Below are 26699 nucleotides of genomic sequence, written 5' to 3' on the forward strand. Positions count from 1 at the left end.
GAGCCGAGATCGCACCACTGCACTCCACCCCACCTGGGCAACAGAGAGAGACTCCGTGAAAGTTTTCTGCTGCTTTTGTTATCTACATAAACAAAGATATCACCTGCAAATAATAATTAACTAATTTCCAGTTTTATTCATTACAAATATTAACATCTTTTTTTCTGGCTTATTTTTCCTTTCTGCACCATTTTATATATTCACACACACATAGGACAATAAAATATATCCAATAATTTAATTTTGGTTGAATTTTCGTATTTTTAGTAGAGACAGGGTTTCACTGTGGTCTCGATCTCCTGACCTCGTGATCCGCCCGCCTCGGCCTCCCAAAGTGCTGGGATTACAAGTGTGAGCCACCGCGCCCGGCGAATTTTCATTAAAATAAGTGTTAACTATGATTATTTGTTTTCTGTTTGAAAAGGGCTTTTATTGTTGTACTCAAAGAGTGTTGTTTCTGGAGACAAAGCTGCCTGTACTTTAATAGGCAGATTCTGAAAAAAATTTGAAACATAAGCCATAAAATTTTATATTAATAAATTCAAGACAAAGCAGAAAGCATAGATTTGCTTTCGGCATTCTCAAGGTGCTTAGTTTTTTATTAGCCACCTTATTAAAATAATTTGTTTTGTTCCAATAATTGTTCTTCTGAAAATACATACAATCTCATGCTCACACAAACACACTCCATAATTTTCTTACACCTAAGGTTTATCTTCAGAGTAATATGTGTATATATAACTCATGTAAATTAACACTAAAAGTCTACGTTTGCAGGCAGAGACCACATGTTCAAAGAAAACCATATAACAAACATTTATTAATAATTTTTCAGTATATGTATGATTTCTATTTCTTGTTTTCTTGAGATTGAGTTTGTCACCCAGGCTGGAGTGAAGTGGTGCAATCTCAGCTCACTGCAACCTCCAGCTCCCAGTTTCAAGTGAATCTCCTGCGTCAGCCTCCAGGCATGCACCACAATGCCCAGCTATATTTTTTATTTTTAGTAGACGAGGTTTCACCACGTTGGCCAGGCTAGTCTTGAGCTCCTGACCTCAGGCAATCCACCTGCCTCAGCCTCCCAAAGTATTGGGATTACAGGCATGAGCCACTGGGCCTGGCTGTATTTTATTTATATTTCTGTATAATTTTTATTATGTTCATAAAAATAACCCTGTAGTCAATAACAATTTATTGTACATTTTAAAATAACTAAAAGTATATAATTACACTGTTTGTAATACAAAGGATAAATGCTAGAGGTGATGGATACCTTATTTACCCTAATGTAATTACTACATATTGTAGGCCTGAATCAAAATATGCCATATAAAGCATATAGACATGTACTATATACCCACAAATACTAATAATAAATTTCAATAAGAAAAGAGAATAAAAATTTAACCAATGGGAACAATATTCTTAAATTCACTTGCTGTTTAAAGCCACTGGCAAAGTGATTACTAGAGACGTTATTCCATTATGTACCAAATAGTATACTGCTACCATCTTTTACCTACACCTTTGAGTAAGGTGGGATAGGTTAGTGGCATAATAATGCTTCATTAAATGCACAATAGTCTTAACATGGTAAAAAACATAAAATTAAATTCACACATAATCTAACAATTTTTAAATGTACTGCATTTTATTACATAAAAGTACAATAAGTAAAATACACTAATTTAGTTTAATATACTTTTATCTATAATTTCTCTCACTATAATGTAGAAAAGTATTACTCTGAACACCTACCTATACATTACTTAATATAGGTTAACTACAATGAGCCTCTCCACTTATATTTTCATCAGACATATTACATTTTAATGTCCTTACTTTTATAGAAAAGGTCATAAATGCCCAATTAATAAAAAAGTATCTCTAATATCTCTGATGCAGCAAAAATTGAACACATGCTTTCACATGTGAATACAATAAGAAAAAAGTAACAGCATAAAGTAATTTGAAAGCTGTATTACGTCATTATTCACTTTTCAGAAAAATTTTTTTAAGGAAACAAATATACTTTTTTTTTGAGATGGAGTCTTGCTCTGTCGCCCAGGCTGGACAATGGTGTGACCTCAGCTCACTGCAACCTCCTCCTCCTGGGTTCAAGCAATTCCAGTTCTCTGCCTCAGCCTCCCAAGTAGCTGGGATTATAGGCGCCCACCACCACACGTCTAATTTTTGTATTTTTAGTACAGACAGGGTTTCACCATCTTGGCCAGGATGGTCTTGAACTCCTGACCTCGTGATCCACCTGCCTTGGCCTCCCAAAGTGTTGGGATTACAGGCGTGAGCCACCATGCCCAGCTGGAACAAGTATACTTTTAATGTAATTACAATGCTTCCAAAAATCTACTTTTAAAGTTATACACAAATAAATTTCTTTTTTTTTTTGGAGACGGAGTTTCGCTCTTGTTGCCCAGGCTGGAGTGCAATGATCTCGACTCACCACAACCTCCACCTCCGGGGTTCAAGCCTCCTGAGTAGCTGGGATTACAGGCATGTGCCACCACGCATGGCTAATTTTATATTTTCAGTAGAGACGGGGTTTCTCCGTGTTGGTCAGTCTGATCTCAAACTCCCGACATCAGGTGATCCTCCCACCTTGGCCTCCCAAAGTGCTGGGATTACAGGCATGAGCCACTGTGCCCGGCCACAAATAATTTATCTAAAAAGTGTTTCCAAACTCATTACATTTGCAGGAATCTTCTTCAATATACATTCCCTGATGTTGCACAAAGCTTGGCAACCGCTTTAGGGTTTCCTTCTAATACAAAATGTGGGCAATAAGATCTGTAATACAAGCAAAGGTACTACAAACCCCTTTATATTTGTAATGCTTGCCTTCAGAATCAACACTCTTCTTCACCTTAAAGGTTTATATTTTCTGAAATATTTTTTCACAGTAATTGCTCTTTTATTTTTATTAACTATGAACCTTCTTACGTTGAGTAAGATGTGATAGGCATTAATGGCTTTTCCATATTCTTTATATTTGTACAATTTTTCTCAAGGATAATAGCTTTCCTGTGAAATACGGTGTAAGCATGATTAAAAGTTTTGCCACATTCTTCATACTTGTAGGTATTTTGGAATTATGAATTACCTGACCTACAATAAAGTGTGGCAACCACACAAAGGCTTTGTCACATTTCATACATTTATTTGGTTTCACAGTAGTATAATTTTTTTATGCATAGAAAAGTTGGAGGTGTTGGGAAAAGCACTGTCGCATCTTTCAGGTTTGTAAAGTTCCTCTTCACCATGAATTATCGCCATGTCTAAGAATTAAGAGCATGTGGCTGAGAAGTGAGGCTAATGCCTGTCATCCCAGCACTTTAGTAAGCCAAGGCGAGTGGATCACCTGAGGTCAGGAGTTTGAGACCAGCCTGGCAAATATGGCAAAAGCCCATCTCTACTAAAAATACAAAAATTAGCTGGGCATGGTGGTGGGCACCTGTAATCTCAGCTACTCGGGAGGCTGAGGCAGGAGAATGGCTTGAACCCAGGAGATGCAGGTCGCAGTAAGCCGAGATCATGCCATTGCACTCCAGCCCAGGTCACAGGAGTGAAACTGCATCTCAAAAAATAAATATATAAAAATAAAAGAATTGAGAACTTGTTATAGGCTTGCCACATTCTTCACACTTGTAGGGTTTCTGTCCAGTATGAATTAATGTGTAGTAAGGGTTGAGAACTTCCTTAAAAAGCTTTGTCAGCCAGGCACAGTGGCTCATGCCTGTAATCCCAACACCCTGGGAGGCCAAAGCAGGCAGATCACCTGAGGTTAGGAGTTTGAGACCAGCCTGACCAACATGGAGAAATCCCATCTCTACTAAAAATACAAAATTAGCCAGGTGTGGTGGCGCATGCCTGTAATCCTAGCTACTAAGGAGAGTTACTTGAACCCAGGAGGTGGAGGTTGTGGTGAGCCAAAATTACACCATTGCACTCCAGCTTGGGAAACAACAGTGAAATTACCTCTCAAAAAATAATAATAATAATAAAATAAGGCTTTGTCACGTTCTTGGTTTCGGTCCAATATGAATTCTCTTATGTTTATTAAGGTCTGAGGACCAGTTAAAAGCTTTGCCACATTCTTTACATTTGTAAGGTTTCTCTCCAGTATGAGTTGTCTTATGTTCAGTTAGATTTGAGGATGTAGTATAGGCTTTGCCACATTCTTCACATTTGTAGGGTTTCTCTCCAGTATGAGTTCTCCTATGTTTATGGAGGCCTGCAGACCATGTAAAGGCTTTGCCACATTCTTCACATTTGTAGGGTTTCTCTCCCGTATGAATTATCTTATGCATAGTAAGGTGTGAGGAACGGGTGAAGGCTTTGCCACATTCTTCACATTTGTAGGGTTTCTCTCCCGTATGAATCTTCTCATGTTTACTAAGGATTGAGGATGAAATAAAGGCTTTGCCACATTTATCACACTTGTATGGTTTCTCTCCAGTATGAATTTTCTTATGTGAAGAAAGAGTTGCAGGATGGTTAAAAGCTTTGTCACATTCTTTACATTTGTAGGGTTGCTCTCCAGTATGGATTATCTTATGTGTAGTAAGGGTATAGGGGTACTTAAAGGCTTTGCCACATTCTTCACAAATGTAGGGTTTCTCTCCAGTATGAATTTTCTTATGTGTAGTAAAGGTAGAGAAGTACTTAAAGACTTTGCCACATTCTTCACATTTGTAGGGTTTCTTTCTAGTATGAATTATCTTATGTGTAGTAAGGTGTGAGGACCGGTTGAAGGCTTTGCCACATTCTTCACATTTGTATGGTTTCTCTCCAGTATGAATTTTTTTATGTGTAGTATGGGTTGAGGACTGATTAAAAGCTTTGTCACCTTCTACATATTTCAAAGGTTTTTTTTTAGTATGTCTTCTTTTATGTCTTTCTGAATTTGAAAACTGATGAAAGACTTTCCCATATTTACCACACTGAAATGTTTTGCTCTGGGTAGTTGTCAAACATTGGTTAAGTCCATTATAACCTCTTTTGTGTACCTTACACTCATCCACGCTTTCACAGCCTTTTTTAAAGTGTAAATTGCCATGTCCACATTTTTCAAATTCTCTCATTATCACTTTCTGGAAAGAATCTTTTATGTTCTGCTTTGGCCAAAGGTCGTGGGCAAAATGAGAACACATAACTGAAAGAAACAATAAGAACACGTTACTTCAATTGCTAGACTCAGATAAATATACTTTACAAATCTAACCTATAAAATTATACAAACTACATAAGCAAGATGACATAGCAAAATGCCACAAGCTGTAATTTCTTCCTGGACATATAAAGGTAACAAAAACATACTGACCAAAATACATTTGTAAAAAATTTATAAATGAGTTACGTGTGTGAAAGTCCCCAGGTGAGCACAATGCAAACAGTGACATAGAAGATAAAGAAAATTCTGTTACTTATATGCAACAGCTCTTCCTGCTCTCCAGTATAACATTGTGCCTTTAGAAGTAAATTGCCAACCTGGTGCAGTGGCTCACGCCTGTAATACCAGCACTTTGGGAGGCTGATGTGGGTGAATCACTTGAGGTCAGGAGTTCAAGGCCAGCCTGGCCAAGATGGTGAAACCCCATCTCTACTAAAATTACAAAAAGTTAGCCAATCATGGTCATGGGCAGCTGTAATCTCAACTGCTCAGGAGGCTGAGACATGAGAATTTCTTGAACCCAGGAGACGGAGGTTGCAGTAAGCCAAGATTGCATCACTGCACTCTGGCCTGGGGCCAGAGCAAGACACCATCTCAAAAAAAAAAATTTTTTTTAAAGTAAATTGCCAACAAGGCATGATAGCTCATGCCTGTAATTCCAGCAATTTGTGATGGCAAAACATGAGGATCACCTGAGGCCAGGAGTTTGAGACCAGCCTGACCAACATGGTAAAACCCCATCTCTACTAAAATACAAACAAATTAGCCACGCGTGGTTACAGGTACCTGTAATCCCAGCGATTTGGGAGGCTGAGGCAGGAGAATTGCTTCAACTGTGGAGGCAGAGAATGTAGTGAGCCAAGATCATGCCACTGCACTCCAGAATAGGTAAGATTCAGACTCTGTTTCACACATACACACAAAAATGTAAATTGCCAACTCCTAGTTTCTTTTTTAAAAAACAAGAAACATTGGCACATACATCTTTATTTCTGTCTTCTGGGGGCTTTTTTAGACACCAGATAATGTGTCCCATGACATAAAATGCTGAAAAAAATGGTGATGTACGTTGGAATGACAGTTTGAGTTTGCTAAGTCTAAAGGTAAATTATAGAGAAGCAGAGAAACGGCAGTACCCCAAACAGGGAATGGGTGTAGCAAGTGATTACTGACTATTAAGAAGAAATATGAATAAGCTGATTTAACCAAATAATAGACACAAAATTTTACACAAGACACATCCTAAAAACATGTTTGAGACATTCCCAGAATCTCTAGCCAAGACAATTGATTTCAGACTACACCAGGACAAAGCTATGTTATAAAGATTGTAACAGGTAGCTTTTTGTTAATTTCCAAATCTCTATCAAAGATTATAATGTATACCAAATATTAGAACATGGCCCCACCGAAAAAACTATAAAATTTTCAAAAGCAACCATAAAAAGTATATAAAGTAATTTTTAAAATTCCAGATGAATTGAACAGCCCAGTGTTGGTGGCTCATTTCTGTAATCCCAACACACTGGAAGATCAAGGTGGGAAAATCACAGGAGGTCAGATGTTTGAGACCAGCCTGGCCAACATGGTGAAATGCTGTATCTACTAAAAATACAAAAATTAGCTGGGCATGTTAGCACGTGCCTGTAATCCCAGCTACTTGTAAGGCTGACACAGGAGAATTGCTTGAATCCGGGTGGGAAAGGTTGCAGTGAGTGGAGATTGTACCACTGTACTGCAGCGTGGGCAACAGAGCAACACTGTCTCAAAAATAAAATTAAAAAGGCCAGGTGTGGTGGCTGATGCCTGTAAACCCAGCACTTTAGGAGGCTGAGGTGGGTGGATAATTTGAGGTCAGCAGTTCAAGATCAGCCTGGCTGAGATCACACCACTGCACTCCAGCCTCAGTGACAGAAAAAGACTCTGTATAAGAAAAAAATAGAAACCCAACTACTGAAGATCAGAAAAATGAGAATAAAAAGAAATACTAAAATACCAAAAAAACAAAAATTGTGGATATAAAAAATATAAAAAACTGAAAAATTTATTAAAAGAAAATATGATGTAAATATGAAAAAGCTGAACAAACTTAGATACACACAAATATATTTATAACAAACACACATATAAGCAAAATTTCAAAAATCACATATAAGAATAGAATTTTGGGTGCTGCAAGATAAAAATGATGTTCCATTTATAAGCAGTCTCATGAGATAACCAGAGAATTTTTTTTTTTAGACAGAGTTTCACTCTTGTTGCCCAAGCTGGAGTGCAATGATGCAATCTTGGCTCACTGCAAACTCTGCCTCCTGGGTTCAAGCTATTCTCCTGCCTCAGCCTCCTGAGTAGCTGGGATTACAGGCGTGCGCCACCATGCCTGGCTAATTTTTTGTATTTTCAGTACAAACAGGGTTTCACCATGTTAGCCAGGCTGGTCTCGAACTTCTGACCTCAGGTGGTCTGCCCACCTCGGTCTCCCAAAGTGCTGGGACTATAGGCATGAGCCACTGCAACTGGCACCAGTGAATTTATTTAAAACATTCTTGCACATCAGAAAAAAACTGTGATATAGCTAAAATTATAATAATTTTTTTTAAAAAGCTGTCAAATGGGAATAATGCCATCAGCAAAATTGTACTACCAAATAAAACAAGTGCTTCTAAAATAACCAAATCCTGAGAAAGTATATTGGCACTGCATAAACCATACACGTCAAAGATGCTAAAAGGAGTTTCTTCCACTGAAAATAACATAATGCAAGAAAACAACAGATAATCTATGAAAATACGTAACTTTCTGGAAAAGATATCCACATACACAAAAATGGAATTTCTTACTTAACATTGTCATAATGGTACAGAAAACATTTTTAATTACTCTCTAAATTTAAAAGATAAAAGTATAGAAATATTGTTAACATCTGTTAATAAATATACAACATAAAGGCCCAGCGTGGTGGCTCACGCTTGTAATCCCAGCACTTTGGGAGGCTGAGGCGGGCGGATCATGAGGTCAGGAGATCGAGACAACGGTGAAACCCCGTCTCCACTAAAAATACAAAAAAAATTAGCCGGGCGTGGTGGTGGGCGCCTGTAGTCCCAGCTACTCGGAGAGGCTGAGGCAGGAGAATGGCGTGAACCTGGGAGGCGGAGCTTGCAGTGAGCCGAGATTGCGCCACTGCACTCCAGCGTGGGCGACAGAGCGAGACTCCGTCTCAAAAAAATAAAAAAATATAAAAATAAAAAATATAATTAGCAAAATCAGTAACAAAGTTGAAGGCAAATGTAATGATGAAGAATTTCAGTATGTAACTGAAGTTAATTTTTTACCACATTCAAATATATTGTTGTGTCTTTTAGAGGTTTCATGTAATCCCCCATGTTACCACTAAGATAATAGCTGTATAGATACACAAAATAAAATAAGAAAGAAACTGAAAGCATATCAATACAAAAATAAAAAAAACAAAAAAGAAAACGAGTGACGAAGATACAAGAATCAAATACAACATTTAATAAAAATAACAGTAACTTTTTCTATTTCAGAAAATGATTTAAATATATATATAATCATCTTTCCAATCAAAAGACATATTTTTTTTTTATTTTGTGAGATGGAGTGTCTCTCTGTTGCCCAGGCTGGAGTACAGCATTGTGATCTTGGCTCACTGCAACCTCCGCCTTCTAGGTTCAAGCGATTCTCCTGCTTCAGCCTCCTGAGGAGCTGGGATTATAGGCACCTGCCAGCATGCCCGGATAATGTTTGTATTTTTTAGTAGAGACAGCGTTTCACCATGTTGGCCAGGCTGCTCTCGAACTCCTGACCTTCTGATTCGCCCACCTCGGCCTCCTAAAGTACTGAGAACACAGGCATGAGCCACCGTGCCTGGTGGAGGTTACAGTGAGCCAAGATTACACCACTGCACTCCATCATGGGCAATAGAGTGAGACTCAGTTTCAAAAAAAAAAAAGATGGTACATAAAAACTTTTAAGTTTTTAAATAAAATATAAGAAACATTATGTAAATCTGCATAAATCTGTTAATAGATACACCATATAAAATAATTTTTATGTCAATAACAAACCATAAAATATAGAGGCAGTTTTTGTAATCAATTGAAGTTATGAGATTGAAACATATTGTTTTAACTTCAAGATGTATGTAATCTCCAGTTTTCAAGATGATTACAAAGATAATATTTATAGAAAGTATGCAAAAGAAGATAATGAAAGCATGCCAGTACAAAATAAAATGAAAATTAAGAAAGTAAAACAGGAGATGAGAAAAATATAACTACTAGAAACACATAAAACAATAACAATCTAACTGCTAATGACAACTTTGTTTATTGATTGTAAATATAAATTAATTATATTACTTAATAAAATCAAATGTAATCTTAGGACTTTGGAAGGCCAAGGTAGGCTCATCACTTGATCCTATGAGTTCAAGACCAGCCTGGGCAACATGGCAAAACTCTGTCTCTACAAAAAATAAAACCTAGATGGCTATGATGGCAAATACTTGTAACCCAGCTGTTTGAGAGGCTAAAATGAGAGGATCATCTGAGTTTTGGAGGTTCTGGCAGCAGTGAATCATGCAAATCAGCCTGGTTGACAGAGTGAGACCCTATCTCAAAGTTAAATGAGACCGGGCGTGTTGGCTGATGCCTGTAATCCCAGCACTTTGGAGGCAGAGGCGGGCAGATCACCTGAGGTCAGGAGTTTAAGATGAGCCTGGCCATCATGGTGGAATCCCATCTCTACCTAAAATACAAAAAAATTAGCTGCGCATGGTGACAGGTACCTGTACTCCCAGCTACTTAGGAGGCTGACAAAGGAGAATCACTTGAACTTGGGAGGTGGAGGTTGCAGTGAGCTCACACCATTGCACTCCAGCCTGGGCAACAAAAGTGAAACTCTGTCTCAAAATAAATACATAAACAAATAAATGCATATGAAGGAAAAGCTATAGAATGCCTCAGTGGTTTCTTTAAAAGCATACAGTATGCTGCCTACAAGAGACTCATTGTAGCATTGAGTCAAATAGGCTGAAATTAACAGAAGGAAAAAAATGTGTATTTCATAAAAATAGTAACCACAATTGAGTGAGGTGGTCATAATTATATTAAACATAATATGCTATAGGTCAACTACTACCATTGGACAAAGAATGATATTATATTATGGTAAAGTGAGTTAATTTAACAGGAATCTGTAACTATATTATTTATCTATCTATATGTATATGTAAACATAACATCAGGGCTCCAAAATATATAAAGCAAATATTGACAAAAGTGAAGCAAGACATACATAGCAACATAAAAATTGTAGACATCAAGACCCCATTCGCAACAATAAATAGAAAATTCAGAGAAAAAAATGAGAAACAGACAACTTATGCAACATTATAGACCATATTATTTTGCATACAGAGGAATACTTGAGACTGCATAATTTCTTTTTCTTTCTTTCTTTTTTTTTTTTGAGACAGAGTCCTGCTCTGTCACCCAGGCTGGAGTACAGTGATGCAATCTCAGCTCACTGCAAGCTCCGCCTCCCAGGTTCACGCCATTCTCCTGCCTCAGCCTCCCAAGTAGCTGGGACTACAGGCGCCCACCACCACACCTGGCTAATTTTTTTATATTTTTAATAGAGATGGGGTTTCACCGTGTTAGCCAGGATAGTCTCGATCTCCTGACCTCATGATCCACCCACCTCAGCCTCCCAAAGTGCTAGGATTACAAGTGTGAGCCACCACACCCAGCTGAGTGCATAATTTTTTCTTTTTTTTTTTTGAGATGGAATCTCGCTGTCGCCCAGGCTGGAGTGCAGTAGAGCGATCTCAGCTCACTGCAAGCTCCGCCTCCCAGGTTCACACCACTCTCCTGCCTCAGCCTCCCCAGTAGCTGGGACTATAGGTGCCCACCACCATGCCCGGCTTTTTATATTTTTGGTAGAGACGGGGTTTCACCATGTTAGCCAGGATGGTATCGATCTCCTGACCTCGTGATCCGCCCGCCTCAGCCTCCCAAAGTGCAGGGATTACAGGCAGAGCCACCGTGCCCAGCTGAGTGCATAATTTTTAAAGAAAAATAATTTATGTGGCTCACAGTTTGACAGACTATAAGAAGTGTGTGCAAGCATCTGCTTCTGGTGAGGGTCTCAGGAAACTTACAATCATGGTGGAAGGTAAAGAGTAATTGGACATACTATATGTTAATGAAACAGAGCAAGTGTGAGGTGAAGGATCCAGGTTCTTTTAATGAACCAGCTCTCATTTGAATTAATAGAGTGTAAAGTTTTGGTTACCAAGAGGATGTACCATGCCATTCATGAGAAATTTGCCTCCATGACACAAACATGTCCCACCAGTTCCCACATCCAACATTGAAGATTTATTTTGCAGCATGAGGTCTGGAGAACATGAACATGGAAGCCATATTATAGACCAACAAGGCTTCACAGACACATGCAAAACTCTCCAGTCAAAACCAAGATAATACACAATATTCTTATTTGCATCTGGTTTAATCTGTTAGGACACATACCAAGTTTTATTAAATTTAAAAGTACTGACTGGGTGCAGTGGCTCTTGCCTATAATCCTAACACTTTGGGAGACCTAGGTAAGAGGATCCATTAGGGCCAAAAGTTTGAGACCAGCCTGGACAACATAATGAGATCCTAACACTACAAACAAGCAAACAATTAGCCAGACATGGTAGTGCATGTCTGTAGTCCAAGCTGCTCAGAAAACAGAGGTGAAAGGATCACTTGAGCCCAGGAGGCTGAGGCTATAGTGAGCCAAAATTATGCCACGGCACTCCAGCCTCGGTGTTGGTAAGATCTTGTCTCAAAACAACAACAAATCAATTTAAAAATACTAAAATTATACATTGTGTTTTCTAACAAAAACTGAATGACACTAGGAATTAAAAGCAAAAGGCAAACTGGCAAATTCAAAAATATGTGAATATAAAACACACTCTTCAACATATTCTTGCTCAGAGGTCAAAAAATTTTATTCTTCACAGATGTCAATACAACCTACAGTTAAAGAGCTCAGAAATGAACCCTTCTATATATGATCAAATGGTCTTTCAAAAAGTTGCTGTAAGTACAAAATAGAGAAAAGTAATATCTTCAAAAAATGATGTTGAAAACTGAATATCAACACTGATAAAATAAAGTTGGGTTATTTCCTTGAATGGTACAAAAATATATTTTAAACAAAATACTTAGACATAAAGAAAATAATAAATCTATTAGAAAAAATACAGGAAAGAGACATGACATTGGTCTTGCCACCATTTTCTTAGATATGACATTAAATGCATAAGCAACAAATACAAGAAGAGTTTAAATACACTAGACATCAAAATTTCTGCACATCGAAAGAAAATTCAAAAGTGGCAACATCCCTCAGAAAATGGATGAAAACATTTGCAAATTTCATGTGAAGTTAATATTCAAAATAAGTAAACAACTCTTAAAACTAAACAATAAAGTTGAATAACTTGATTTAAAAATGAACCAAAAAAATTTTCATCAAAAAACTACACAAATGGGAAAAAGCATTAGAAAGAATGCACAAAATTACTGATTTGTAGAGAAATAAAAAAAACACAATGACAAACAAAATCACCTCATATCCATTAGAATGGCCACTGTAAATTTTTTTAAAAACACCCAATCTGTTGATGTTGCAATAAAAATGAAACCCATGTTGCTTGTTTCTGGAAAACAAAGATGCAGCCATTATTTAAAAATGTTATAAATGTTCCTCACTTATTATATCTATTTACAAAATACATAACACAGGCCAGGCCCAGGTGCTCAAGCCTGTAATCCTAGCATTTTGGGAGGCCAAGGTGGGCAGATTACCTGAGGTCAGGAGTTTGAGACCAGCCTGGCCAACATAATGAGCCCCATTCTACTAAAAATACAAAAAATTAGCTAGGTGTGTTGGTGGGCGCCTGTTATCCCAGCTACTTGGGAGGCTGAAGCAGAATTGCTTTAACCCAGGAGGCAGAGGTTTCAGTGAGCTGATATCGCACCACTGCACTTCAGCCTGGGTGACAGAGAACCCATCTCTAGAAAAAAAGAAAAGCAACAGAGGACCTGGAAGACATATTTGAAAATCCATGCTTATTGCACCAGTATTCACAAAAGCCAAAAGGTTGAAGCAACCCAGATGTCTCTTGATTTATAAACATATCAAATATGTAACATATACATACAATGGAATATTATTCCATCTTAAAAAGAACAATCTTGTCACATTTTAAGATGAACATTGAGAATATTATGTCACTTGAATTAATCCAGTAACAAAATTATGGATATCTTAAGTGGTCAAATCATAAAACAGAAAAGTGGAAGTTTTGCCTGTCAAGGGTGAGAGAGAGGGTAAAATGAGCAGTTGTTATTTAATGGGTATTGAGTTCTAGTTTTACAAGAAGTAAAGTATCTAGAAGTCTTTTACATAACAATGAGAATATACTTAACATGCCTGAAATGAACAGCATTTTTTTTTTTTGAGACAGGGTCTCACTCTGTCATTCAAGCTGGAGTGTAGTGGTACAACTTTGACTCCTCCTCAATCTCCCAAGTAGCAGGTACCACAGCTGCATACCACCATGCCTGGCAATTATTAAATTATTTTTATAAAGAGGGGTCTCCATATCTTTCCCAGGCTGGTCTCAAAATTTTGGGCTCCAGGGATCCTCCTGTGTTGGCCTCCCAAAATCCTGGGATTACAGATGGGAGCCACAACCATGCCTGGCCCTGAAAATGTACACTTGAATTAAGATGGTAAATTTTATGTTATGTGTTTTTAAAACAATTTTTTTTAAAGAAAAACTGAAAAAAATCCAGAATTATAAATCTTTCTGAAAATTACCTTCAAATCAAACAAGTATTTCTCTCACAAAAGGAAATATATATTCATCATTAAACACATGGTGAAAAAAAGACTATCTCCATGACTACTCACTTAAACAAGATAGTTTATGGTCAATTCTGCCTATATAGAAACCCACCCAGTTATCTGAGGGAATGCTCTCTGATACTCAATAAAAGCCATACTCATCAATATCCAGATATAAGGCCCACCATATGCAGATCTGACTACAAAAACATGCCCTAGTGTCTTAACTACTGAGCAAAGCCCTGAAGGATATGCAGTCTGTCCAAAAATAAAATGAGAATTACAACTACCCAAGCCCCTGTAACAAGCCAACTAAAGGTGGACCCTAGTGCAGACCCAGCAACCTTGTCACCAAGCTATACCCCCTCTCCACTACAAATTCAGAGGGCATCTCATCACCCTAAGGGCCCAACAAAAGATCTTTACCTTCTAAAATCAGTTTATAAAAACTTGAAGGCCAGGCATGGTGGCTCACACCTGTAATCCCAGCACTTTAGGAGGCCAAGGCGGGTGGATTACGAGGTCAGGAGATCGAGGCCATCCTGGCTAACATGGTGAAACCCTGTCTCTACTAAAAATACAAAAAAATTAGCCAGGTGTGGTGGTGGGCGCCTGTAGTCCCAGCTACTCGGGAGGCTGAGGCAGGAGAATGGCGTGAACCCGGGAGGTGGAGGTTGCAGTGAGCTGAGACTGCAGCACTGCACTCCAGCCTGGGCAACAGAGTGAGACTCTGTCTCAAAAAAAAAAAAAAAAAAAAAAAAAACTTGAAGAGGTGTTTGCTCCATCAAATTTAGGCACCAATACAAAACTATATTGTGCCCATTGTCAATGCTTCTATTTTAATGTAGCACTGGAAGCATGTGGCAGAAAAATTAGTCAAAGAAATAAAAAAATCCATTGAAATTAAAGAAAAATAAGTAAAAAGTTGCTGTTTGTAGATCGTACAATCTTATATTTAAAAATCAATAAATAACATTAAAACCTGTCTAAAGTGATAAGTACACTCAGTAAATTAGCAAAATAGAAAATTAACATACAAGTATATGTATGGTCTCATACACTTAAAACAAACTATCTAATAGAGGAAGAAAAAAATCTTATTTACCATAGCATTAAGTAATAAACTTCTTAGAAAAAAAAAGGAGGTAAAAAATCTTTTTTTTTTTTTGAGATGGAGTCTCGCTCTGTCGCCCAGGCTGGAGTGCAGTGGCGCAATCTCGGCTCACTGCAAACTCCGCCTCCCAGGTTCACGCCATTCTCCTGCCTCAGTCTCTCCAAGTAGCTGGGACTACAGGTGCCCGCCACCACGCCTGGCTAATTTTTTGTATTTTTAGTAGAGATGGGGTTTCACCGTGGTCTCGATCTCCTGACCTCGTGATCTGCCCGCCTCGGCCTCCCAAAGTGCTGGGATTATAAGCGTGAGCCACTGTGCCCGGCAAAAAATCTTTACAATAAAAAAACTATGGGCCGGGCAGGGTGGCTCACGCCTGTAATCCCAGCAGTTTGGGAGGCTGAGGTGGGTGGATCACGAGGTCAGGAGTTCAAGACCAGCCTGGCCAACATGGTGAAACCCCATCTCTACAAAAAATACAAAAAAAATTAGCCGGGCATGGTGGTATGCACCTGTAATCTCAGCTACTCAGGAGGCTGAGGCAGAGAATTGCTTGAACACAGGAGGCAGAGTTTGTAGTGAGCCAAGATCATGCACTGCACTCCAGCCTGGGCAACAGAGCAAGACTCCATCTCAAAAACAAAAAACAAGAAAAACTATGAAAATATTAGAGAAGATCCAAATAAATTTTAAAATTGCCATATTATCCAGAGTGATCTATAGATTCAATAAACTTCCTATCAAAATTGCAGTGGTATTTTTTTCATGGTAATGGAAAATACATTTCTAAAAGTTACATGATACTAAAATAACTCTGATAGCCAAAGCAATCTTGAGGAAGAAGATCAAAGCAGAAGGATATCATACTTATAATTTGAAACTGTATTTCAAGCCTATATAGTAATAAAAACAGAATGGACTGTGCAGAAAAAAATGAATAAAAAATGCAACAAAAACTAGTACTCTCACACATTTCAGATCTGATACAAAAAGACAACTTAAAAAACAGTTTTAGTTTCTCAAAATCATGCAGATATTCATGTGTCCCCAGGACAATGGAAAAACAGCCAGATTGTGCAATCTCTTATAAGCCATAAAGAGGAATTTGGCTCTCACTGTGAACTTGAAGGAAGCTCACCGAAAGAATAGTAGAATCCTTAGAGAATTTAAAAGCATGAGACAGAAGATGTCCCTTTGTGAGAGAAAAATTAAATAAATAAATAAATAAAAACAGCTGACCAGGAATTATTTCCTTTGGAACACAGCTTCCCAGATAAGGACTGGCTTTCTTTTTGACCTTGGGACCTCTTATCTGCGTTGTCTGTTGTGTTCATTTTCATTCGCACCTACCTGGGGGGTTGGCAATCATCTCATGTCTCTTCATAGTCAGAGGTTTTTTTCCTTGCTCCAGACAGGTGATCAGGTCTGGCTTAGAGACAACAATACCTGTTTCATTAAAAATAAATAGCATGAATCTTGCTTATATTCCTCAATTACAAGCTAGTAATGTACTCAGCAGAAAGAATGTAATAAAATATTCTCATAAATTAATACCAAAATACTAATTCATAACAAATTTCTAAATATTTAGAAAATATTTTCAACTTTAAGGTTTCTTTTTTTTTTTTTTGGAGATGGAGTAAAATAATTAAAAAGTTGCTGTTTGTAGATCATACAATCTTATATTTAAAAAACCATAAGCAGTACTTTAAAAACCATAAATAGGGCCGGTTGCAGTGGCTCATGCCTCTAATCCTAGCACTCTGGGAGGCCAAGATGGGTGGATCACGAGGGCAGGAGTTCGAGACCAGCCTGGCCAACATGGTGAAACCCCATCTCTACTAAAATACAAAAAGCCACATGCGGCGGCACGCGCCTGTAGTCCCAACTACTCAGGAGGCTGAGACAGGAGAATTGCTTGAACCCAGGAGGCGGAGGTTGCAGTGAGCTGAGATCATGCCATTGCACTCCAGCCTAGGCAACAGAGTGAGACTCCATCTCAAAAAAAGAAAAAAAAAAACATAAACAGTACCTTAAAACCTTTCTAAACTGAAAAATACACTCAGTAAATTAGCAAAACATAAAATTAACACACAAGTATATGTATGGTCTCAAACACTTAAGCTAACTGATAAAATAGGGAAAGAAAAAAATCTTATTTACTACACCATTAAATAATAAATTTCTTTAAAAAATTACTAAGAAGGTAAAAAATCTTTACAATAAAAACACTATGAAAAAAAGAGAAGATCCAAATAGATTTTTAAATTGCCACATTATCCAAAGTGATCTATAGATTCAATAAACTTCCTATCAAAATTAGAGCAGTATTTGCTCTTCTTGCCCAGGCTAGAGTGCAATGGCTCGATCTCAGCTCACCAAAACCTCTGCCTCCTGAGTTCAGGGGAATCTTCTGCCTCAGCCTCCGGAGTAGCTGGGACTACAGGACTACCCCACCATGACCGACTAATTTTGTATTTTTAGTATAGATGGGGTTTCTCCATGTTTGTCAGGCAGGTCTCAAACTCCCAACCTCAGGTGATCTGCCCGTCTCAGCCTCCCAAAGTGCTGGAATTACAGGTATGAGCCACTGCGCCTGGCCCTGCATGTAGGCTTTTAAAATTTACTACCTGGTACTACTGAATCAAAAACTGGTGGTGGCAATGAGATTTTCAGGTGGGGGCAACACTATTTTATGTCACTAAATTTCTGAAATTACCACTAATTTAGAGTGAAGAATAAAGTTCAACTCAGCAACATGGAAAGTTTGGATTAAGATGAAACATCTTGAAGAAATTCTTTTCTAAATACACAAATTCTGAAGATTTTCTGGAAAAAGGGCATCTGAAACTCTTTATGCAAAGGATAAATTACTAAAATCATTCCACAAAAAAGAGAAATAAAACTTTTGGGGTTTTTTTATGAATTATGTATTTAAGTTATCCTCACCAAGGAAGACCAGGTGTCTGTAGTTCTCTAACATCACATCCCTATATAAATTCTGCTGTGCAGTGTCCAGGCAATGCCACTCTTCCAGAGAGAATTCTACAGCCACATCTCTAAATTGCAATGGTTCCTGAAAAACACACAAACACACACATTTTTACCAAGTTGCCATTGGTGGAATTTTTAATTTAAGGTGAAATGAGAGAGTAAAGAGAACTGGTTCTTACTTATAGGATTGACTAAAATTATCCAATAAAATAATTTTCAACACAGAAATATTTTCTAATGTATTCTCTATCTCTGAGAAAAAAGAGCAGCCTAAGATCCACAACATTAGTTCATATAATGATATTTTTCTAGATAATAAAGTATAAAATTAAGGGCATGAACATGAACATGTACATTTTTGAGTGCTATATTTATATCACACAGAATCAGTTATGAATATCTTTCAGACAGAAAAGACATGTTGAGTTAGAAGGCATCTCTCAAATTTTAACATGTACAATAAGCTGATGACCTTCTTATGCAGGATTTTTTTTTTCCAGAAGATCTGGCATAAAGTCTGATTTTTTGAATTTCTGACAAGCTCACCAATAATGTTAATGTTCTTGTCCCAAAAACGATATTTTGTCAAACACGCAGTAAGTGCAAGAGCCTATGTTTTTTTTTCAGATTTTCTAGCCTGTAAACAAAGATAAGAGCCTTCGTTTTCCAAAGAAAAATATTTTTAAAAAAGAGAGCTGCCAGATTTAATGTGATGGTTTATGCATATCAGCTGCATGAACATAATTAATAATGAATAGAAATAATTATCTCTATAGTGAAAAAAATCTGTCAGAGCTATCTCACCAACTGAATCATTAACCATTAACTGCACTAGGACAAATTTTTATGATGTGCTAATGCACAGAAGAACACAGCATCACTGTTGAAATATTCCTCCCAAAGAAAGTAAATAAAATCTGAATTTAACCATAAAGAAACATGTTTTATGCTAACTTCAAAGTTTTCGATAACTCCTATGTTCTGTAACTTTTAGTAGTAATTTTAAGTAGGCTTCATTTAGCACCCAATTCATTTAGCACCCAAGAGAGCAGGTATCTCCTAATAATTTTTTTCAGAACTTTCTAGATAATAAATGCCATTCCATATAAAAAAGCATTTTCTTAATCCTGTTCTGCATACAGCTAATGGAACATACAGATGAAGCCTCAACATTACATGTTCTCCATCTATACTAAGGACCACAATTTTCCCCAACAGAAATCTTGAGTATCCACATCTCTCCATGTTCAACAGCCACAAAGGGAACATTTTTAATATTGCAGATTATAAATTCTTGCTGAGAATTCTGCATGGCATATAAGAAGCTATGACATAGATAATGCAGAGAAAACTCCGGGATATAGGAAAGAAGTATTTTTCAGAGACCCTTGACTATCATAAGAATTTTAAGTAGTTAAACCAAACTCAGGGAGGGAAAACACAAGTAGAGAAGTGAAGGTTTGTGAGTACTAAACTCATGGGAGTCCAGGAGGCAGAGTGGACACAGCTCTTCATCTGAGACCCGTTTACCTTAAGAGGAGCCATTTTTTTTTTCTGCTTCTCCTCTGGAATTCCTTCTCAGATGAGATTCTCTGGAAAAATTACACCTGCATCTTGAGAACATGCCTTTAAAGGTATCAGCAGCACATGATTACCTGCTGGCATGACATCAACTGGCAAAATGACAGAAAAAGCCCATCAATTTGTGTCCTTTGAAACAGAAGAGATTCAGGGAACAATGAAGTGTTCCATGAAGATAGAAATGTTTCTCATTTCCTGTCCTCAGGTGCCCTCCCTGCCACAGACACCAGCAATTTCCAGTAATGGAAATATGCACCACACTGATCTGTCTGTACCAAACCCAAACAGAACAGGCCCTGTGATCACCCTTTAGTGCAAAGGTGGAACTTAACTCTCATGATTGTATTCTGAAGCCCTCATACTTGATTCTGGCCTCACCTTAGAGTCACATGAGGCCCTTCATTAAAACAACATGGATGCTGCCACCCAGAACAATAAACAGAAGCTGTGGGGAGGGCACAAGAGATTTCTGCAAATTGACCATGTGATCCTAATGAGAAGCCTGGGCTGATAGTCACTAAGCTAAGCATTGCCTCTCAAGCTTTAATAGGCTTATAAATCACTTGGTAATTTTGGCTCCACTTTATGTAATGTGATTCTGGAGGCTTGAAAAGGATCTATGAATGGGTGTTTTAAACAAGTCCCCTGTCAATGCTGAAGTTGCTTTCTCTTGGCTCATTATTAGCATTAGTTAGAGAAAACAGGCACAGCACAGGGTCCCTTACACTTGGCACTCTTGTCACAACCAAATACTTCCGATACAAATAAGGACAAGGCATCTCTACCCTAAAGTTTTATATGCTTTGCTGGCTCCTTAAAGTTTACAGAGGAAACTGAAGGCAGAAATGTCAGAATAAGTCTGTATTTAAAAAACAACATGTACACATGTACTACTGCAATGTTTATTAAGCAGGTACCATGTGCTCAAGAGAATGATACAGAGCACTGTGCTGGGCATAACACAGTCTGTGATTTATTTCTCATAACACCCTGAAAGCTGGTACTAAGGGTTTAATAAACTTTAGGATTTAGGTAAAGTGTTCAGCATTTTTCTTCTTCTGTTTCTCTGTCATCAATTTTTTTAAACACCATAAAGAATAAAAGCGAAATATAGACAGATGAAAGAGATAGAAAGGAAGAGTTTAATGTAATTTAGAGAAAATTTTATTCTGTTTATGTTTACTTTTCTGTGACTTGTGGAGCAACTACTGGATCTGCAGGAATAGAAAACAAATTGCTAAATAGAATGTCTCTGCAAGCACTGATTTTAACAGAAAATTTAAAAACTAAGACCCTAAAATACGTACTTTATTTTTTCCTTTCATCTGCTTTTGGGATTCAGAAAATTGTGAGCAGCAGCTCTAGAAAGGCAGCAGGATTCACCAGCCAAAACTCTGATCTCTACTAATCAGTTCTGTGAGGCAAGACTCCAGGGTAGGGTCAGACCTAAATAAAGCCTCCAAAAAGCATGAATCTGATCAGGTCTCAGGCAGTGTGAAGACCTTATGTAGAATTCTGTTCTCTATGTCACTGGGGTGCTTCCAGTTTTGTTTTTTCTAAGCTTACCTAAAAGAAACTTAAATCCCAGAGTTCCTATAATTTTAATCTTTTCTAGCCACTGCCCTGTCAACTTTACACTATGTATTAATACACAATTTAAACAAATCCCTTAAGGTCTTCTAGGGTAATATTATTAGTAAATCAAAATGTACACTTTAGAAGGTAAAAAAAAAAAAGTAGAAATTTTACAGCTGGGTGCACTGCCTTACACCTGTAATCCCAACTCTTTGTGAGGCCAAGGTGGGTGGATCACGAGGTCAGGAGTTCAAGACCAGCCTGACCAAGATGGTGAAACCTCGCCTCTACTAAAAATACAAAAAATAGCTGGGCACAGTGGCTGGGGCCAGCAATCCCAGCTACTTTGGAGGCTGAGGCAGGAGAATCGCTTGAACCCAAGTGGCAGAAATTGCAGTGAGCTGAGATCGTGTCACTGCACTCATGCCTGGGTAACACAGTGAGATTCTGACTAAAGAAAAAAAAATTATAATAACAATTATTTTGTTCATAGATATCCCTTCAGATGTAGAATTCAGAAGTCATAACAGCATAAAGTGGCCTAAATAAAACCCAAGGTTTTGGACACATCTATGTATTGTGCCAACCATATGTTGCATAATTCAATTATTTATCCAGTTGTTGGTCTAGACTAAAAGTCTCTGGATTGGAGGAACCATGACTGCTTCATGTATTTTTTAATGGCCATATGAAATGGAAGCAACTAGTTTATCTATTTGGGTCTCCAGATCTCCTCCTTGTTTATCATCCAAGTACCAGGAAACTGGAGAAACTCTGATCTGGGTACCAAAAAAGACACCTCTTGTATGAGGGGATGAGCAAACACAGGATGACTCACTTCTCTTACACTGAGACAGAAGCAGAATTAACCACTCTTGTCAGCCTAACACAATTCTGCTCTGGACATCCTCAAATGCCTCAAAGACACCTAGGTGATTGTGAGGGAATTCCTAGTGAACCAGGGCTGATGGCTCAATGCCCTAAGCCAGGCTGGAGAGACTCAGGCTGATTCTGAATCGGAAATAGAACTGCCTTGGTGGAGCTCCAGAATCTGGATCATCTGTCCTGATTTGCTAGCTCTTGGATAAGAGAAAGAACAAAAACACTCTACTCCAGTATCACATTTTACAGGTAAATATAGTTGTGGTCATGGCTCTGGATATTTTGTGGCCTGATCTCTCACTCTTGAGATATTTATTTACACTTACAGATTCTGCCATCAGATTCTATTTCCTTCTGGAGCCTCTCAGATAACTGTAGCAGGTCAATGAACAAGATGTGAAAAATCTCAAAATGCCACACTCCCAAATGGAGGCTGTAAGATATCTTGACAACTTACAATACAGAAAATGACTTTTGTTAATTTTCTGTACATTCTCTATCCAAAGTCTGGCATTTTTTTTTAAATCCCAGGCAGAGGGCAGACCTTATCTGCAAATTCTAGGTAGGATCGACTTGGCTCTCCATCCTTTTGTGTTACACCAAGTGGAGTACAGTCAAAAGAGAGATCTCCTCATAGATGCTGCTCTAACACATCCTAAATAATAAGGCTACATTAAAAAAAAAAGGTAACACAACATGAATATAAGTAGACAGTTTATTTGGGTCAAGCTTAAGGGTTATAACCTGGGAGCAAAGATTCAAGTTGCCTGGAATCTACACTTCAATTAGTAGCATTTACAGGAAGATATGTAAAGACAAGACAGGGACAGAAAGTGGGCTGATGCAGAGTTGTTTGTCAAAAGTTTTTATTTATTTACATAAATAACATTGATTATTGATTGGATATCTATCATTATGTTTTAGGGTATGGGATATAGTGTCCAATGTGGCATTATTAGTTTAATTTATAGTTACTTGTGCCAATAGTGAACAGTTTCAATAGATGAATACATAGTTCAAAGTGGGAGAAAGACATAACTGCACTTTCATTTTAACATATTTCTGAGTTTGATAACCAAAAGAACCTGCATTATTTAGATAAAAGTTTTTTATTTCCCAAATCTCAAGATCTGGATTCAAAATATAGAGCTGTAGACTTACGGCCTGAATGGCAGGAGGAGCAGCAGGCGTTACCTGCACATTTGTGAGCATTTTAGCAAGAGGAGGAATGTGAAAGTAGAGATTCTCTTGTCAACAAGTCTACTCAATGCACACACGTTACTCTAACTGGGTTTGTGGGCCCCATGGTCTCTGAATCTGTTTCAAGTCTGAAGATAGAAGAGTCATTGAAAGAGATAAAATGATTGATTGCTGCCCTATGAAATTTGTAGAAATCTAATCTAGCCTCTCTAGAAGTGACTGTAGAAGACTATAGATAACAAATAGAGACACAATTCTGCCTGCATATTTAGGGGACAGCACGCACTTTGCTGCACAAGTGTGAATTGACTGGAAGCCTGATAGGGAAAGTCCTCGCTAGAGTAAATTCTGGTTGGCACCTTATGGGTTTATATCATGTCTGGTAATTCTAGACAGTGTTTGGAAACAATAATTAGAAGAACAATTTTCTTTGGCCAGGCGCGGTGGCTCACACCTGTAATCCCAGTACTTTGGGAGGCTGAGACAGGCAGATCATGAGGTCAGGAGATCAAGACCATCCTAGCTAACACAGTGAAACCCCGTCTCTACTAAAAATATAAAAAATTAGCCAGGTGTGGTGGCGGGAGCCTGTAGTCCCAGCTATTCGGGAGGCTGAGGCAGGAGAATGGCATGAACCCAGGAGGTGGAGCTTGCAGTGAGCCGAGAAGGCACCACAGCACACTCCAGCCTGGGTGACAGAGCAAGACTTTGTCTCAAAAAAAAAAAAAAAAAAAAAAAGAACCATTTTCTTCGCTGGGCATGGTGGCCCATGTCTACAATCCCAGGACTTTGGGAGGCCTAGGCGGGTGGATCACCTGAGGTCAGGAGTTCTAGACCAGCCTGGCCAACAGGGTAAAACCCCATCTCTACTAAAATTACAAAAAAAATTACCCGGGCTTGGTGGGAGGCACCTGTAATTCCAGCTACTCAGAGGGCCGAGGCAGGAGAATCGCTTGAACCCAGGAGGCAGAGGTTGCAGCCAGCCAAGATCATGCCATCACACTCCAGCCTGGGGGACAAGAGAGACTTCGTCTCAAAAAAAAAAGAACAAATGTTTACAGCCCCAGAAAAACTCCACAATAATAGAACAGAAAGAAAACGTTTTGGCTGGGTGTGGTGGCTCATGCCTGTAATCCCAGCACTTTGCGAGGCCGAGGCAGGCAGATCACCTGAGGTCGGGAGTTCGAAACCAGCCTGGCCAACATGGAGAAACCCCGTCTCTACTAAAAAATACAAAAATTAGCCGGGCATGGTGGCATATGCCTGCAATCCCAGCTACTAGGGAGACTAAGGCAGGAGAATCACTTGAACCCGGGAGGCAGAGGTTGCAGTGGGCCGAGATCCCACCACTGCACTCCAGCCTTGGCCACAAAGCAAGACTGTCTCAAAAAAAAAAAAAAATTTTTTTTAACTCCCTCTTTTTGCAGACTTCATATTAGCCTTAGCTTGGAGTCACTAGGTTCAAGCTTTAATTTCCATGTCAGTGTTACTCCCTTGGTTTTTGAAACTAAGTGTTTGAAAAATCCAGTGAAATTACTCAAACACAGTGTTTACATAAAGGAAGAAAATTTTAAGATTCTTACTTTTTTTTTTTTTTTTTTTTGAGACGGAGTTTCTCTCTTGTTGCCCAGGCCGGAGTGCAATAGCGCGATCTCGGCTCACCGCAACCTCCTCCTCCCAGATTCAAGCAACTCTCCTGCCTCGGCCTCCCGAGTAGCTGGAATTACAGGCATGCGCCACCATGCCCAGCTAATTTTGTATTTTTAATAGAGACAGGGTTTCTCCATGTTAGGCCGGTCTCGAACTCCCGACCTCAGGTGATCCGCCTGCCTCGACCTCCCAAAGTGCTGGGATTACAGGCGTGAGCCACCGCGCCCGGCCCTTTTTTTTTTTTTTTGGGAAGGAGTCTTGCTCTGTCGCGCACACTGAAGTACGATGGCGCGATCTCAGCTCACTGCAACCTCCGCCTCCTGGGTTCAACAAATTCTCGTGCCTCAGCCTCCCAAGTAGCTGGGATTACAGGCTCCTGCCACCATACCTGGCTAATTTTTGTATTTTTAGTAGAGATGGGGTTTCACCGTGTTGGCCAGGATGATCTAGAACTCCTGACCACAGGATCCTCCTGCCTAGGCCTCTCAAAATGCTGGGATTACAGGCGTGAGCCACCGCGCCCGACCAGGAAGGGGTTTTTAACCCCAACGTAGTTTTTGTTTTTGTGTCCTTCCCCTATTGGCTGGGGTCAGACCGCACAATCTAAGCTGATCCCGGTTAGCTTAGACCCAAACTTTTTCCAAACAGGATAAACGCGCGATTTGCGAGAAAAGGAAAAGGGAGAAAAAGGGGTAGGGTTGATTTACAACTTTTACAACTTCTGACCAGGAAGTTGAGTCTTTGAAGAGGACCTTAGTTGTCCTAGCAACCCTTTACCTCAAGTGATCCGCCCGCCTTCGCCTCCCAAAATGCTGGGATTACAGGCGTGAGCCACCGCGCCCGGCTTCGTAAATTTTTAACGGGAGAAAAGAGAAACTGTGAACCCCACGGACCAAAGCTCTTCCGAATCGTGAACCCGCACCCCGAGTCAAGATTCTCCCCTGACGACCTTCTCGTGGTTCCCGCACAATCTGGGAGAGACCTGAAGCTGCGGGTGCAGAGCTGCTGCCCAGAGAGGGTGCCAGGCCAGGGCACAGTCACTGCACAGGGAAGAGACAGGACGCCCCGGGACCGGCTGTCAGCGCAGCCGCCATCTTATGGCTGGAGGGGACCCAGCTGGGTAAGGAGAATTCCGGACGCAGATTGTGGAGCTGACTACGGGGAGGCCTGAGTCCCTCCACAGCCACTTCCCATCAACCAGTCCCTCCCCTCTCTCAGGATGTCGAACAGGCACTCTCACCATTTCTAGGCTTCCAGGGGGTCCCGACATCTTGGCTGTGGATCTCCCAATACCTACAGGACACAGGGCCACAGAGGGTGGGCCTCTAGGACACCGAGTAGTGATGAGAAGACCTAGAGCTCCAGATGCAGCGAGAGACAAAGGCCGCGCCAAACCCGGAAGCCGTCCTCTTTGCTCCACCTGCCTGCCTGATTGGACGGTTTCCAGCCCGGCGTCTCTCATTGGATAATGCTTAAGGCCCTGCCCACTCAGCCGCTGAGTGACAGAAGATGTGATCAGATGCTGGGCTGAGCGATGAAAGAGTAACAGCCTAAGCTGCAGCCTTTTCAGACAGGGCTTCC

General features: G+C 39.3%; 1 protein-coding gene across 3 annotated transcripts; it reads right to left on the reverse strand.

Moving 5' to 3' along the window:
* Window positions 1–1122: 1122 nt before the first annotated feature.
* LOC100584655 (zinc finger protein 486) lies at window positions 1123–26516 on the reverse strand. Of its 3 annotated transcripts, none has more exons than XM_030820301.1 (4): window positions 26412–26516; window positions 18186–18312; window positions 16587–16682; window positions 1123–5170 (listed from the first exon to the last, which is right to left on the reverse strand). In XM_030820301.1, the coding sequence occupies exons 2-4, from the start codon at window positions 18217–18219 to the stop codon at window positions 4032–4034; spliced, it is 1269 nt and encodes a 422-aa protein (XP_030676161.1). In that variant the 5' UTR covers window positions 18220–18312; window positions 26412–26516; the 3' UTR covers window positions 1123–4031. The 3 variants fall into 3 exon arrangements, with proteins under 3 accessions (XP_030676161.1, XP_003275911.2, XP_030676162.1); XM_003275863.4 differs by having other exon boundaries at window positions 26359–26516; XM_030820302.1 differs by lacking the exon at window positions 26412–26516 and adding an exon at window positions 24380–24421.
* Window positions 26517–26699: the final 183 nt, after the last annotated feature.

This window comes from Nomascus leucogenys, chromosome 10 (assembly GCF_006542625.1).
Source record: "Nomascus leucogenys isolate Asia chromosome 10, Asia_NLE_v1, whole genome shotgun sequence".
Taxonomy (NCBI): domain Eukaryota; kingdom Metazoa; phylum Chordata; class Mammalia; order Primates; family Hylobatidae; genus Nomascus; species Nomascus leucogenys.

What these genes read in the sequence shown, in the direction of transcription:
- LOC100584655 (XM_003275863.4), bottom strand. Translation starts at nt 26,388, where the DNA reads ATGTCGGGACCCCCTGGAAGCCTAGAAATG. An exon ending in CCCCTGGAAGCCTAGAAATG is followed by an intron (nt 18,313 to 26,358) that starts GTGAGAGTGCCT and finishes TGTGTTTTTCAG; the next exon opens with GAACCATTGCAATTTAGAGA. An exon ending in CAGACACCTGGTCTTCCTTG is followed by an intron (nt 16,683 to 18,185) that starts GTGAGGATAACT and finishes TTAATGAAACAG; the next exon opens with GTATTGTTGTCTCTAAGCCA.